At 47.4% G+C, this 15,651-nt stretch overlaps 1 protein-coding gene across 2 annotated transcripts in view; it reads right to left on the reverse strand.

The window, feature by feature from the left end:
* Nucleotides 1-7,390: 7,390 nt before the first annotated feature.
* Nucleotides 7,391-15,651, reverse strand: part of micall2a (mical-like 2a) — a 73,981-nt gene continuing 65,720 nt past the window's right edge. For both annotated transcript variants that reach the window (XM_078418502.1, XM_078418501.1), the window contains exons 13-16: nucleotides 14,813-14,886; nucleotides 14,292-14,406; nucleotides 10,040-10,086; nucleotides 7,391-9,595 (exon numbers count right to left, since the gene is read on the reverse strand). In XM_078418502.1, coding sequence (XP_078274628.1) covers nucleotides 9,504-9,595; nucleotides 10,040-10,086; nucleotides 14,292-14,406; nucleotides 14,813-14,886 — 328 coding nt within the window. In that variant the 3' untranslated portion in view covers nucleotides 7,391-9,503. The remainder of the gene's footprint in view (nucleotides 9,596-10,039; nucleotides 10,087-14,291; nucleotides 14,407-14,812; nucleotides 14,887-15,651) is intronic.

The following is a 15,651-nucleotide window of genomic DNA, read 5'->3' on the forward strand; positions in this document are numbered from 1 at the left end:
GTCAGTAAACAACAGCCTGACATATGTGTTTTATCGTCCAGCTCACACCTCCATTGATCTATTGTGGTGGCAGGCAAATTGTATTGGGTCCAAGTTTTTGTTGAGGTAGGATTTAGATTTATTTAGATTTAGATTTAGAGATACAGCACGGAAACAGGCCCTTTGGCCCACCGAGTCCGCGCCGCCCAGCGATCCCCACACATTAACACTACCCTACACACACTAGGGACAATTTTTACATTTACCCAGTCAATTAACCTACATACCTGTACGTCTTTGGAGTGTGGGAGGAAACCGAAGATCTCAGAGAAAACCCACGCAGGTCACGGGGAGAACGTACAAACTCCGTACATACGGCGCCTGTAGTCAGGATCGAACCTGAGTCTCCGGCGCTGCATTCGCTGTAAGGCAGCAACTCTAGCGCTGCGCCACCGTGCCGCCCTGATGTGCACCACAACCAACCTCCCAAAGCATTTCATCACCATGGACATTAGTGCCACTAATCGGTAGTCATTGAGGCATGATACCTGACTATTCTTGGGCACCTGTATTAATGATGCTATCTTGAAGCTAAGAACCTCAGACTTCAGTAATGGGAGATTAAAGAAGTCCGCAAAAACTCCAACTAGTTGGTCCAGGCAGGATTTGGGAACCAGGTACATCATCAGGTCCTGACACTCAACAATGGATCTTCTGACGTCAGCCTCGGTGACTGACATTTCCATACCAAGCATCTCCTGGACGGTAATACAGATGGTCAGCAAGACATCTCTGTTAACTGTCCCAATAACTGTTTGCAGCTTCGGTGCCTGATCGCTGCACGCCCCCGGTGATCTACCTTCTTCGTCAGGACTATTGCCTTCAGGAGAGCACACAGCTCCCAGCAGCAGGCACAGCTGCAAGGGTTTGCTGGAGTTGCCCGGCTTTTACGACCGATGGGAGTCCGGACTTCAGTCACCTTCAGTCGGAGCGTTGTTCCTTCACCAGCGGAGGGGGCACTTTTTTTGCTGCAGGAGCAGCCAGCCCCACTCAGTCATGAGCGTGCAGTGATTCTGACCAGACATCCTTCCGCCCAGCCGGAATTGCTCATCAGACCCAAGCCCCGGGATCTTTCCTGAGTGCCGGTACCACACAACATAATCCGTCTCTCGGAGCTGCCGTCCGTTTCCATCCGTGAAGCAGGGAAACAGCTTTTGTAATGGGCTGTTTTTGCCCACGCTTCACTTCCTTGCCCTCTCTTCACTTCCTTGCCCTCTCTTCACTTCCTTGCCCTCGCCTGCTGTGATGGTCTGCTTTGCCACTCGCTGGTGAGGGGTGCCCTCCCCATTTACATTGCAGCCCTGGGGTGGGGAGTAGTGCACAGAGCCGTACCATGCAACCACTTTTAAAGTTGGTTCAAGGACTCCTTGTCCTCTATGGCCAGGAGTATGTGTGCCACGTGTACATGGAGTGTGTGAGGTTGCAGCCCTCTGAATATAACAAGGGGTTGCACTTCAAATTCTGGTTACACTTTAGCCCCCACTCTTCTGATCTTTGGGCACCCGGTGCAGAGAAGAGTGGGTCATTTTTGGGATGTCTTGGTCAATTTGCTGCTGGGCCTGGCCAACCTGGTCATTCATGGGTCATGGGGGCGGGCAGCAGAGGACTGCCCGCCCCTCTTTTGGGCTCACGTCCGTGCCCGGGTATCCATGGAGAGGGAGCATGTGGTGTCCATGGTCACCTTGGCCAACCTCCAGGATCGCTGAGCACTGCAGAGGGCTTGAGTGCTTCTTAGATGCCAAAAGTAACATTTTGTTTATATGTGTAATCCCTTTTTTGAGATTGACACTCCACCGGGTGGCGCCAGCACTGGCTCCCTCGCCAACAGTCTGTCTGTCCCTTCCTTCTTTGTGTTTTAATAGTATGTGTTATTGTTTTTTTTCGTTTTCTTTAGCTTGTTTTATATTGGGGTGGAGGGGGGGGGTTGGGGGAAACTTTTTCTAATCTCTTACCTCGACAGAGATGTGATTTTTTTTCTGTATCGTATCTCCGTCCGTACTGCGGCCTAGCAACGAGGAGTTGGCGGCCTTTGCTGGAGACCGATTTTGTGAGCTCCACCGCAGGTGCCTGCGGACTTACCATCGCGGAGCCCGCGATCCCTCGGAGCTCCAACTGTGGGTGCTTGCAGACTTTAACGTCGCGGGGACCGCGGTCTCTGGTCAGAGACCGTCTTCGGGAACTCCAAGCCACAGGAGCTTCGACCGCCCCGACGCGGGAGTTTCAACCACCGGCTGCAGGAGCTTCGATCGCCCCGACGGATGGTTCGACTGCCCCGACCGCAGGAAAATGAAGAGGAAGATTGGACTTTTTTACCTTGAGAATGTTCAGCCATGATCACATTGAATGGCGGTGCTGGCTCGAAGGGCCGAATGGCCTACTCCTGCACCTATTGTCTATTGCCTTCCATCACAGGGAGGAATGTGGGGAATCCGCTGTGGTGGATATTTATGTTAACTTTTATGTAGTTGCGTGTCTTGTTGCTTTTTCTTTTTGTATGGCTGTGTGGCAATTCGCATATCACTACCTTAATTGGTACATGTGACAATAAAAGACCTTTGAAATGTTCCCTTGCTTAGTGTTTCAGTTGGCATTTTGTACTTGTAAATACATTTATTTTTGTAGAAAGTAATGCATGATCACTGCCCCTTGTAGGACATTGGCCTCATCAATGGGTGCTATGCCTGGTCATCAACCTCAATTAGTTGGTCGCAGTACCTGACTGACTGCCTGGTCATGACTGGACATTGCGCCTGAGCAGATGCACCAGTGTCTCCTACTGCCTTTTGTACCTGGCCATTGTCACAGCTGCTCTATCATTAGTTTCAATGTCTGTTGAATGGTTTAGATTTAGATTTTTAGATTTAGAGATACAGCGTGGAAACAGACCCTTCGGCCCACCGAGTCCGCGCCGCCCAGCGATCCCCACACATTAACACTATCCTACACACACTAGGGACAATTTTTACATTTGCCCAGCCAATTAACCTACATACCTGTACGTCTTTGGAGTGTGGGAGGAAACCAAAGATCTCGGAGAAAACCCACGCATGTCACAGGGAGAACGTACAAACTCCGTACAGACGGCGCCCGTAGTCAGGATCGAACCTGAGTCTCCGGCGCTGCATTCGCTGTAAGACAGCAACTCTACCGCTGCGCCACCGTGCATGATTAGGTCCATACCTGAAAGATTACTTCTCTGTCTCTGGTTTCTGTAGATTGTCATTACTGGCCGTGAGGTCTCCTTGCCAGGTTTTTTGTCCTCTGTGTCATTTACTTGGCCTCAGAGTCTGATCTCTGGCCTCGCCCTCTGTCATTGTCATTACTGTCCAATCATGGTGTTTGGTATCAGCTCACTGGCTTCAGTGCAAAGCTTTCTAATGCAGAGCTTATTCACTGAGCTCAATGTTAGCCATGTGTTTTCTCATTGGCTTTGAGGTATAATCTTTGACCTTTGTTATTGGAGCAGCAGCCTCATCATTGGACCTACTGCCATATCAATGGCCTTGGCACCAGTCATGGTGCATTGCTTCATGATTGGCCTCAGTGTCAGATCATTGCCTCAGTCTCTGGCCTTTGGCAATGTCCCATCAATGGTCTCAAATGCCTTGTCTTTGACCTTAGTGCCAATTAATTGGCTTCAGTGCCTGAAAAATGAACAGCATGCCAGAGGTTTGGCAAGAGAGTCAGAGCCTTGGTCTTGGTATTGGATCATTAGACTCAGCGCCAGGTCATTGCCCTGAGTGCCAGGCCATGGGTCTCATCTCATATCCCATTATCAACCCTAATCCTACCTTAACAACTGAACACTATATACACCTCTTACACTACCACGGACTTATTTTTTAATGGTGTTTTGCACTATTGTCATGATTTCTTGAAGTCTTTTCTATACACTGTCTTTTAGAACTTACAAGCAATTTATGGATAGTTTATTTTTGTGTGTTTGACACGATATCCGGTGTCACTACTGCAAGCAAGATTTTATTGTTTCCCTACCTTACCATACGAATTAAGGTATCCCATGGCACCAATTCATCCCATTGCTGTGCATGCGAACCTGCTGAGCACTGGCTTCTCCAGCGTGAAGAAGGGTCTCGACCCGAAATGTCACCCATTCCTTCTCTCCAGAGATGGCGCCAGTCCCAATGAGTTACTCCAGCATTTTGTCTATCATCCCATTCCTTGACCACCAACCACCCTTCACTCCCTCGACCCCAACATTTCATAGCTGTGCAAAGATCTATTGGCCTCAGTATAGAATATACTCAAGCGTGGAAAAATCCACAGCCCTTGAAGAAGGGTTTTCCAAAGTATAACAAGATCCCTCTGAGCAACAAGACTCCTCCTCATCCCAATCCATAATGACAATCCCTCCGGTTCAGCTCCTCTGGCCAAAGAATGCAGCCTCTCATTATCTACCATGGCAATCCTTCCATTGATTGTCTCCACTCTGCAGCCCAGCCAGTGGTGTCCCCTTCACTTCTGCCACAATGTCTCGAAGGGTTTGATCAGCTCCCTGTTGAGATGGTTTGAGGGGGTTGGCAGATGTAGGTCACTGTCTCCATCTGGTGGTGATACTTGGATGCAGCAGGGTCCAACGTTGGCCAGAAACTGAAGCAGATGTGGCCCCTGGAAGTGTTGTTTTAATTTTGTTCACTCGCCTCGATCCCCGTTGACATCAGTTAGTCCCGGCAGACACGGCAGCTCATTGATAAAGGGACAATCCATCCCACAGGCCTTCTCATCCCCTTTCCAATTGCACAAGCCCAGCTGTCACTGATATAACAGGTTGTTAATATTAGTTTTCCCTGAAGCAGGGGCCCTCCTATCTCACACCGTTGCCAAAGGATCAGTGGCACAGCATCCCGTCAATGTCAAAACATGTTGGGAGCAAAGTGTACCGTGCTTTCAACAAAAATATAACTTCTTTTAGCTTACTGAGTACAAGACGTGAATTCATTCAGTCATTTGAGTCAGACTGTTAAAGTTCACCATGCACCCCCTGTGGTTGGAAAGTCTTTGACCACAACTAGTGTTGACATCACCAGGGGAAAGAGACAGAGTGGTGGCAAAACTGGCAGGAGTGTGAACAATCACAGCAGTCGCTAAACTCAGCCTCTAACAGCCGGAACTGCCAGATCACCAAGACTGGCTGCAGTCATCCGGAGTTCAGGATTATTCTCCACCTTTACTTATAAGAGAAATTAAGAGTGAGGAGAGAATTAAAACCTCCTGGAATACCTCCGAACCCAGCTGACAATACCAAACACATCATCTGAATGAAAGTCAGAGGCAGGGATCAAGCTTTCTCTCTCAGCTAATACAGCTCCAAAGATTACACAGTCAGGGCATACACCCTCTATTTTACAGGCAATAACCTTTAGCTTGCTGAAGGACTTCATTCATTGCTCGTACAAAGTGGATCGGTTGTGCACACTTCACAGTCAGAATGGTTTGGTCTGCAGATCTGTTCCAGAGATTCGAGCCAAACGTCTAGGCTGATGCAGTACCAAGGGAACTTCGTGACTGGAGGTGTTGAAATGTTAATTTGAAGCCTCTCTACTCTCTGATGATCGTGAATGAATCCTCAAAAATAATTTGTGAAATATCAGAGGGATTTTCCCTCTGCTTCTGGGCAATATGTGTCCCTTTCATCAGCATCGTTAGAAAGAATAATCTGGACCTTATCAATTGATGTTTGTGTGGTCTTGCAGTTATCTCCCATAGTAACAGGATATCCAAGTACTTCACAGGACCAGAGATGCTGGAGACATGAAAAGATGAAAGGCACTGTAAACATGCACCTCCTTTCTTTCCCAATAAATTTTTCTTTCCACTGGAGATTTTTCCAGCTGCTCCTGTTTCCTTCCACACTCCAAAGATGTACAGGTTTGTAGGTTTGTTGGCTTTGGTAAAATTGTAAATTATCCCTAGTGTGTGTAGGCTGTTGTAAGTGTGCGTGGATCGCTGGTTGGCGTGGACTCCTGTTTCCATATTGTATCTCTAAACTAAACTAAACAGGAATGACCCTCTTAATGAAAAAATGTGTGCTCTCTCCAACAGTTAAATCATCTTGTTTTTTTCGTAAATTCAGTTTAGTTTCTGCCAACTCAATTCAATAGTACTGTTACCAACAGTTCAACAATTTCACACAACGTACCTGACATTTAGCCCTCCTGATAGTGTTTCAATGTGTTGCAAGACTGATGGAAGACTGACTCATAAACTCCCATAACGTTCAGTTTGTTCAACTACAGGCTAGCGAAGGGAAAACAAAGCAGAGTTGTTAACTTTGCTTTGGAGAAACAGGGAGAGGAAGAGATACCCTGTGAACGTGTGCTTGAGCTCCTCAGATCCATTGCATATTTTTGAGCTTAAAGGCCCAATCTGGAATTCAGTTTTAGTTCTGAAAAGGCAGCCTGGATTTGATTGTTTGATGCAAAGATGAAGACAATTTGCATCAGATTAATGTGGGAACCCTGAATGATCAGTGGTTACAGAGCAATCCCACCAGTAACACACTGGACCAGCCATATCAAAGCAATGACCAAGGAAGCACAACAGTGCCTCTACTTCCTCAGAAGGCTCAGGAAGTTCAGCATGTCCCCAACAACTGTCACCAACTACTACAAATGTGCCCGGGATGCATCACTGCATGGTTCGGGAACAGCTCCACCCAAGACCACAAGAAATTACAGAGTTGTCAACGTAGCCCAGACCATCACGCCAACCAACCACCCTTCCATTGACTCCATCTACACTTCATGCTGTCTCCGCAAGGCCACCAGCATAATCAAGGATGAGTCTCACCCTGGTCTCTCCCTCTTCTCCCCTCTCCCATCAGGCACGAGGTACAGAAGTGTGACATAGACATAGAAAATAGGTGCAGGAGGAGGCCATTCGGCCCTTCGAGCCAGCACCGCCATTCATTGTGATCTTGGCTGATCGTCCACAATGTGAAAACACATACTTCCAGATTCAGGCAGAGTTTCTTCCCAGCTGTTATCGGGCAACTGAACCATCCTATCACCAACTCGCGAGTGGTCCTGAGCTACCATCTACCTCATTGGAGACCCTCAGACTATGTTTTATCGGATTTTACTATCTTTATCTTGCATTAAACTTTATCCTGTATCTGGACACTCTGAATGTCTCGATTGTAATCATGTATGGTCTTTTCGCTGACTGGATAGCGCCCAACAAAAAAAGGTTTTCACTATACCTCGGTACACGTGACAATAATAAACTAAATTCCCTGAACAGTTTATCCGTACCAGTGGATCATCAAGTAATTATAACAGGAGCGTTCGTGGCCACAAAGGTATGGCAGTTAATGGTTGAAGCCAAATGATTAAAAAATATATGCAAGCTATTTATTTGTTCAAGATACCTTTTCAAAAATGTTAAAATATCATTTAGAAAATATATTTGCGTAATGCACATCCATGAACCACAATCTTCTTTTCTCAGTGATTAATCTACATAGTCACAAATGCTGACACCTAAGAGATGTGGCCCTATTACTTCCTCATAAGGTTGGCACCAACTGGCCTTGACACAAGCCCTCTCCTCACAGGGGCTATAATCCCAGCAGGTTCTTCCCCTTTATCACGATGCGCGAACTGTCACAGCAGAGCGTGTGCTGTCATGGTCATAAGCTGCCATGGTTCCCTGGAATCAGCCTGCCCCCATCTAATTAAAGCTTGGCCCCAACAACTACATTTACTCTCATGTACCATTTAGTCGCAGATCATCTCCAAAGAATAGCACATTCGATTCCCTCTAGGCTTGACCCATTCCTGCCTTTGGAATCACCTGCAGCCCCACAACCTTGCAATGTCAGTGCTCCTCCAGCAGGTTGCTCGCTCAAACCGTGATCTCCTTCATCCCTCCGTCGGCAGTCATTTATTCCGACCATCTGGGTCCAAAACATTTGCATTCCTTCGTGAAATTTTCTCTCCTCTCTCACTTGGTGTAGTTTGTTGGTGAAAGCCTCTTTCTTCAGCCAATGTTTTGGCATTTTTTCTTAAAATAACCAGATGTTTCACTGACTGCGAAGCATATTAGGACATCTTGAAGTAGTCTTAGGTTCTATACAAACGCGGGTCCTCCTTAATACAGCCTACCTTCTTGGGCAGTACAATAGAGGAAACGCAGGAAATTATGCACCAAGGTTACAAAACAAAGGAACTGAAAAGAATTGCTGAAATCCAGCGATACAAAGCAGCCTATTTACTCAACGACTCATTCCAACCAAATTAACATCAACTGGATCAAAGGTCCTCTCCTGTTTCGTGTGCTGGTGCCTAGGGATAAGATAATCCTCAGTGTAGCTCATACAAAATCTGGCAAAGCTCAACATCAAACATATCACTATTGGTATTAAATTCTGAAGAGCTATTGCGAAGGTGTGCCTGACACCTTTGCTTTCACACGCTCTTTGCCACAGTGCACAGCAGGTCGCATAGTCACTGGGACCTCCTCTAGAATGGAATTACAGAACTCAAGGGACCCAACGACGTTTGAAAGAAAGCCCTTCAACCCCAGTACACCGCAGGTCCAGTTCCACTGATCAAGGATCTGATGTCACAAAGCTCCAAAGTCAACCTTGAGGAGGTGCAAGGTGCTGGCCACATCCTAGGAAGGAAGGGTTAGGGAGAAAGGGCAACCACACCAGAGTTTCCTGTAGCTGGGAGCTTTTGGGTCTCAGTAGCAAACGTATTGGGAGGACAGTCCGAGGCTCGTGATGGAATACATGGTAGGAAATCAATGGGAGGAAAGAGGGACTGCTCATTTATTTGGAGCATCAGAACCCTCCCATCTTACAATACCAATGCTCTTGGGCATTTATGACTAACCCAATGGACTGAAGCAGCAGAGAGGGTCCAAGACAACATCTCCCACTGGCTTCTTATCTACTTGAATGTCTTTCAATGCCCCAATGTTGGTTAGACCTCAGAGGACAAAGCTTCGAACTCTGCGACATAGATTTCTGTCATTTACAAATGGCCAGTGACTGTCAGAGTGTACAATGACATAGCTAGTACAGTCGCTGCCTCTCACAACTGCAGTGACTTGGGTTCAATCCCAAACTCTGCAGCCGCATGTGTGGAATTTGCACATTGTCTCTGTGACCATGTGTGTTTCTTCCAGGTGCTCTGGATTCCTCCTGCATCCCAAAGAAGTGAGTGTTGGTAGATTAAATAGCAGGTGAGTGGAAGAATCTGGGTGGTGGGGGGTGGGGAGGGGGGTTGTAGTTGATGGAAACACAGGGAGAATAAAATGGGGATTAGTGTAAATGAGTGGCTGAAGCTTGTGGACAGAGTATACATGGTGGACCAAAGGGCCAGTTTCCATCCTGTATGGCTGTCTTATTTGATAAACAGGAGGTGGGCACTGAGAGTGAGAAGCGGGTACACAGCAGGTTCCTGAAGACATCTTTCTGAGTCAGCGCACTGCTCCGTTCACTTTGCCTTGCCACCGAACCACTTCATTAATTTGGAAGGGTTGAATTGCTTTTTCTTCTTCAGGTCAGATTCCGTCTCCTTGGTGATATCTGGGCAGGGTGAAGACAAGGGGCAGTAAGAGAGGGAAAAGGAGGGGGGAGAGGCAGGTTGAGGAAAATGAAGAGAAAGGGAAATAGGAAAAGAGAGGGAAGAAGGATGTGAGGCAGGCAGGAAGTTGTGGGGGGGGGGAGAGGAAGGAAAAAGAGGGCGAAAGGGGGAGAAAGAGAGGCGTAAGACGGAAAGGGGAAAAGAGGGAAGAGGCAAAGTGGGAATGGTGAAAAATGGGACAGGGTGAAGGAGAGAGGAGGGAATGAGAGGAAAAATATGGACAGGAGAGGGCAACGGAGATGAGAGGGAAAAGGGAAGGTGGGGGTAAATGGAAAGAAAAGGGTACAAAGAATGTGTAAGCTGAGCATATCTAAAAAAAAATAGCTGAATTTCAGCTTCTGAACAATTTTAATGAACAATTTCAATGAAACATTGTTGGTCCTCACCGATCTTGCTAATCATATCTTCCATCATCTGATCCTCTTCCATTTCTCTGCAAGAAGAGCATGTGTAAGGTTGTGACCGTTCAAAGGAGACAACATGTCCACCCACCCAGCTGGTACAGCCCCAGACACCACTCTCTTGAATCAGCTGTGATATTGGTGGGGGGACCTCATTTGGACTCTCCCTCACAACACGAGAATGAACAAGCAAGTGGGTAACAGGAAAACGCGTTCTTTGACAGTTGTTGACTTTCTACACAGACTTCCTCCGTAACCAAAATAATAAATATTTCACTCCTCCGTCCCATCAGAATAAAAATATTTATTTTAGCCGATGGTCGGTTTTATATTCGAAGATGCAGGACTCGATTGCCCTCGAATTGGTCAGCATGGATGTGAGGGGCCAAATGGTCTGTCCCCGTGCAGTCCGAGTCTGTAACTAAATAGCCCCTACATAAACGGCTGTCAAGTGGGAAGAAATGTCAGCCAGTTTCCATAAGGAGTTTTCATTTTGAACTAATCATTCCCCATGCGTTGCAAGGCTTGACTCCACTAACAAGTAACTCAGAGATAACCAAATACTAATGTTACAATATTTGTGTTAAATTAGGTTGTAACATGGTTCATAAATACGGTGGCCTTTTAACTCCACAAGAAATAACGTAGGACTTGATTGATTGGTGCCGATCTGAGATATTAGCTAAACAAAAAGTAAACATCTTATTTTTGGCACTGCAGAGTTGAGGGGAAAGATTCTGCCAGCAGTAGACATTGGGACAGACTAATCATATGTGGCCTCATGGTGCTATCCATCGCAGTATTCTTCAGATGGACTCCAGAACATGGCATGAGCACCTCACCTTGCGTTGACACGTTTTGTTTTACCATGCCTTCTCTTTTCAATCGCAACCAGGGGGCAGGTTAGCACCACTCAGGGAGGAATAGCTGACTAAATCAATCCATCTTGAAAAAGAAGTGGAACCAGAAATGCTGAAGCATCTGGAATAGTGGCAGGCAAAGCCTGACACGCTTAACATCATCAAATACTCGCCTTCACTACTGACCCCATTCCCTTGCCTTCTCCCCATGTCGTCTGACACCTGTACTAATCAAATATCTCTGACTTAAAAATATCCACTGACTTGGCCTCTACAGCCTTATGTGGCAAAGAATTCCACAGATTCACCACCCTCTTCTACACCCTCGGTCACTTGAAGTCTTAAACGTTGCTCATCCATAAAGCCAATGAGGGAGCAGAGGAGCGCAGGCCAGGCACGTTGGGCAGGACGGACATCCAAGTGTAGCCGTTGCACGGCACGGGAAGGGTACCTGCCGAGAACGTATTTCACAAGAGGGTCGGCATTTAAAATCAGCTGTGCACTTCCAGGCCGCACTGAGTGTTGGTGCCAGGATGGCTGGCAGCCAATGTCAAATGCAGACTGGCAGATGGCATGCTCCGAGCTTCTCCTCCACTCCTCACGATTGGTCGGCAGAGTCAAACGCAACATGCTGTACTTTCAACAGTTTAGTTAACACCCATACAGTTCCACAACCTCAAATGCACTGGTAATGTTTAACTCCAGGTGGTTCACTGTGAACTGTATCCAAGTTGGCACCCAGATTCGAGTCAAAAGACAGAAATTCATTCTTCTACTTTCTCCGAGGATCTCAAATAGTGATGTCGAGTCGTTCCTGGTGCCGCAAGTTTGAACGGGCCCAGTGCTGGCTCCAAGTCCCCCGGGAATCATTGCTGGAGAGAGGCTTTCACCCAGTATTGCAGTTCACCCTTGTCCTGACCACAGAGAGATATACTATCAACCAAGGGGCACTGATCCAATGCACCGAGTGTTCTCCTGGGAGAATGGCGGAGAAGGTGAAGCCATAAACACAATCTTTTGACTCATCTCTGGCTGTTCCTCAGCCGGAGTACTGAGAGAATCATCAGTGTTCTGCAATCCTCTACTCTGGCCATTCCCTTTAGTCCACCTTGGAGTCTTTGCCTCTATTTGCTAAAGCCTAAGCCCTGGAAATCCTTTCCAAGCCTATCCCCCTTCTCTCTCCTCCTGTAATGTGTGCATTAAAGTGCGCTGAGTCGTGTATGGAAATTGACACTGGTTTTTGTTTGAAGATGCTCCTCATCTTTGGATGGCATGTCACCTTGAAGCTGCTACATACAAACTGTTATTGTCCTCGAAACTCATATCACCTCTCACCCTCCGAGGTGCTGCGGTGGAATTGTGCAGGTGGTAAGGACTGAAACAATGGTGTGCTGGTGTTCGATAGAATGCCCAGCAAAGGCCAGCTCACCAGCATTTTCTCAAGGACAATTAGGGACATAAATGTGCTGGCATTTGGGCAACGCTATGGCACATGCCACCTCTCAGCCCATGTCTGAATGATGCCTCGATCTTGCTGGCTTCATTTGGTGAGGACGGAATAGAACATTGTACAGTCATCAACGAACATTTGGCACAATGCTGGAATGTAGGTCATTGATGAAGTAGCTGGAGATGGTGGGGCCCTGGAACACATCCATGATGAGCTCCTGCACGATCCTGTGACTGACCTGCTACAACCCACAACCATCTTCCTTCACGTGAGCCTTTACACCAGCCACTGGGCAGCTCAAATCAACTCAACTCAAAACAAAAAGTGCCACTTGATGGCATTTTCTCCATCAATTTCTTGATGGTTGAGATTGGGCTCCTGGAGTATTAATAATTTGGATCGGATTTGTCCTGCTTTTTACACTACGGAAGAAATGAGCAATTTTCCACATTGTCGGGTAATGTCAAATTAGTAACTGCACTAAAACAAATCAGCCAGACATGTGGTTGGTTCAGGACCCTTTTCAGAAGGGTCTCGACCCGAAACATCTCCCATTCCTTCTCTCCAGAGATGCTGCCTGTCCCGCTGAGTTACTCCGTTTTTTTGTGTCTATCTTCGGTTTAAACCAGCATCTGCAGTTCCTTCCTCCACACGACAGTCAGGATGTTCTCTGATCCATTTGCCTTTGCTCTATCTATTATCTTGGTAGCACATGAAGTGTGTAGAACTGCCTGATGATTGGATGGCATGGAGGAAGCCTTGATAGATTATCTACCGTGCTCCTCTGGCCAAGGATGGCACAATTGCTTCAGCCTTGTCTTTCCCAGTGACATGGAGCTGGTCAATGCCATGGAGAAAAATGCCCTTTTTCTCATGTCAGCTGGTTCAACAAAAGGCAATGGAACGTTGAAAACGTCTATAAGTTGGATCAAAGCAACTCCTGAGGCAATTATAGAAGAAGCAAGTTAGGGGGGGCAGGGGGTTGTTGCTGTGGACTTGTGAATTGGTGGAGTTCCAAATGGCAAAGCAACAGGCTAGTTGCATTAGAAAATAACTGCAGATGCTGGTACAAATCGATTTATTCACAAAATGCTGGAGTAACTCAGCAGGTCAGGCAGCATCTCGGGAGAGAAGGAATGGGTGACGTTTTGGGTCGAGACCCTTCTTCAGACTGATGTCGGGGGTGGGACAAAGGAAGGATATAGGTGGAGACAGGAAGATAGAGGGAGATCTGGGAAGGAGGAGGGGAAGGGAGGGACAGAGGAGCTATCTGAAGATGGAGAAGTCGACGTTCATACCACCAGGCTGCAAACTGCCCAGGCGAAATATGAGGTGCTGCTCCTCCAACTTCCGGCGGGCCTCACTATGGCACTGGAGGAGGCCCATGACAGAGAGGTCAGACTAGGAATGGGAGGGGGAGTTAAAGTGCTGGGCCACCGGGAGATCAGTTGCATTAATGCGGACCGAGCGCAGGTGTTCAGCGAAGCGATCGCCGAGCCTGCGCTTGGTTTCACCGATATAAATAAGTTTTGCAGTTACCTGTAGTAGAGGGTGGGCAGTAGGACCCAGCAGTGCTGAGGGGCTCTGCCCGGTGGGGGCTGTGGGCCCAGCGCGGTGCAGCCTGTTGTTGGTCCCGGGGGCCGGGTACAGCGACGGCTGTGACCTGCTGCTGGGCGGTGGAGCGGCACGGGTCAGCACGGTCGCTGGGGGAGGCCCGCGGGGACCTGGAGTCCGGGTAAGTGGTGGTCGGCTCGGTCAGCGGATGGCCGGGGAGGGCGTGGGCGGCGGTGAAGGGGTCGGGAAGGTCGGCGGCAGGCTAGTTGCACTTGATAGCCATATGCCAAAGAGCTGCATTGGCATTCATTGGGGAAAAGACAGAGATCCCCTTGCATGTCGCCCCTTGTGAGTGCTTTGGGCCACCTCATACCTCACTCGATCCTCATCCAGTCTGTCGATTATGTTATTCCTGTCCTCCACCGTTTTCAGCAGCTCTTCCATCAGCTCCTTCTCATGGGCCTTTTCCCCTTCTGTTTTCTTGTCCTCTGCAACAGAAGCACATTGGAACTCAAGAAGCTTTGGTCACCTGCCCATTATTACCAGTATTTTAAAGGCAGTGAGATGCCTGATCATTGTTTGGAGGCCAGGACATACATGATGTTGCAAAGACAAGGGAGCAGCAACGGAGAAGGGAAGGCAGTAGAAGACAGGCCAGGAAGAGATGTGGGTGATCAGATGATCAGATGTGTATTATCATTAGAGCCACGACTACCATCTGTTGTGTAAAGAAACAGGGTTTAAGGTCCAGGGTTTGGATTCCTTGCTGTGTCTGGAATTGAAGGTGAATTTGTATTGAGCTTCACTGGAACAATGTGAGACGTTGGTAATCAACAGGATTCTAAATCTGATACGAGGTATTGATCACTTTCCATCTAAGATTTAGACACTGACCTGCTTTTGCCATCAACACTCGCAGTTCCTGGTCGATCAGATGCTGGTCATCCTCCAAACTCTGTAGCTTTGATCTGTCCACAAATATAAAGGTGGAGATATTACATCTTTGGGGTTTCAAGGGTGAGAGTTAAGAGGAAATATCAAAGGCTTCCGACTTTTCATTTGGAAATGTACCTTGGGGAGGTGGGACAGGCTAAACCATGAGCGGTATCATGCCAACTGCTTGCACTGGTTCACAGCAGAGCTGGGCAGCCAGGGGAGATATGGATAAGATGCATTTATAGGAAAACCAGAGATGTACACAAGGGAGAAAGCAATACAAGGATATGCTGATGAGCTTAACTGAGCAAGGATTGCAGGAGGATTGAAGGGAGAGTCGCCTTCTCATGCATTGATCCATGATAAAATTACAAGCATTTATGAATAAAAAAGGAAGCTGGGCTTTCCCGTTGCATACCAAGGGTTTTATGAAGGATAAATAAAGTGAACAATAGTACAAGTGTCAAAGGTTATGGGGAGAAGGAGGGCGAATGGGGTAGTAGAAAGATAGATCAGCCATGATTGAATGGCGGAGTAGACTTGATGGGCCGAATGGCCTAATTCTACTCCTATTCCTCATGATTTATGACTTTAGTACAACAATGGGCAAAAACCAAGCAAAGGCTCCAGGCTCAAGAGGACAAATTGGAGGAAGAGTTGGAAATGTAAACTTCACATTGATTACATCACAGATTCAGAACAATTTTCTTCGCAAATCCCTCACAATTTTCCACGGGTCGGAAGACTGATAGGGTGGATGGAGAGTTGGGGGACAGAGCAGGGTGTGCAATGGGTCA

The sequence above is a fragment of the Rhinoraja longicauda genome, chromosome 21 (genome assembly GCF_053455715.1).
Source record: "Rhinoraja longicauda isolate Sanriku21f chromosome 21, sRhiLon1.1, whole genome shotgun sequence".
NCBI lineage: Eukaryota > Metazoa > Chordata > Chondrichthyes > Rajiformes > Arhynchobatidae > Rhinoraja > Rhinoraja longicauda.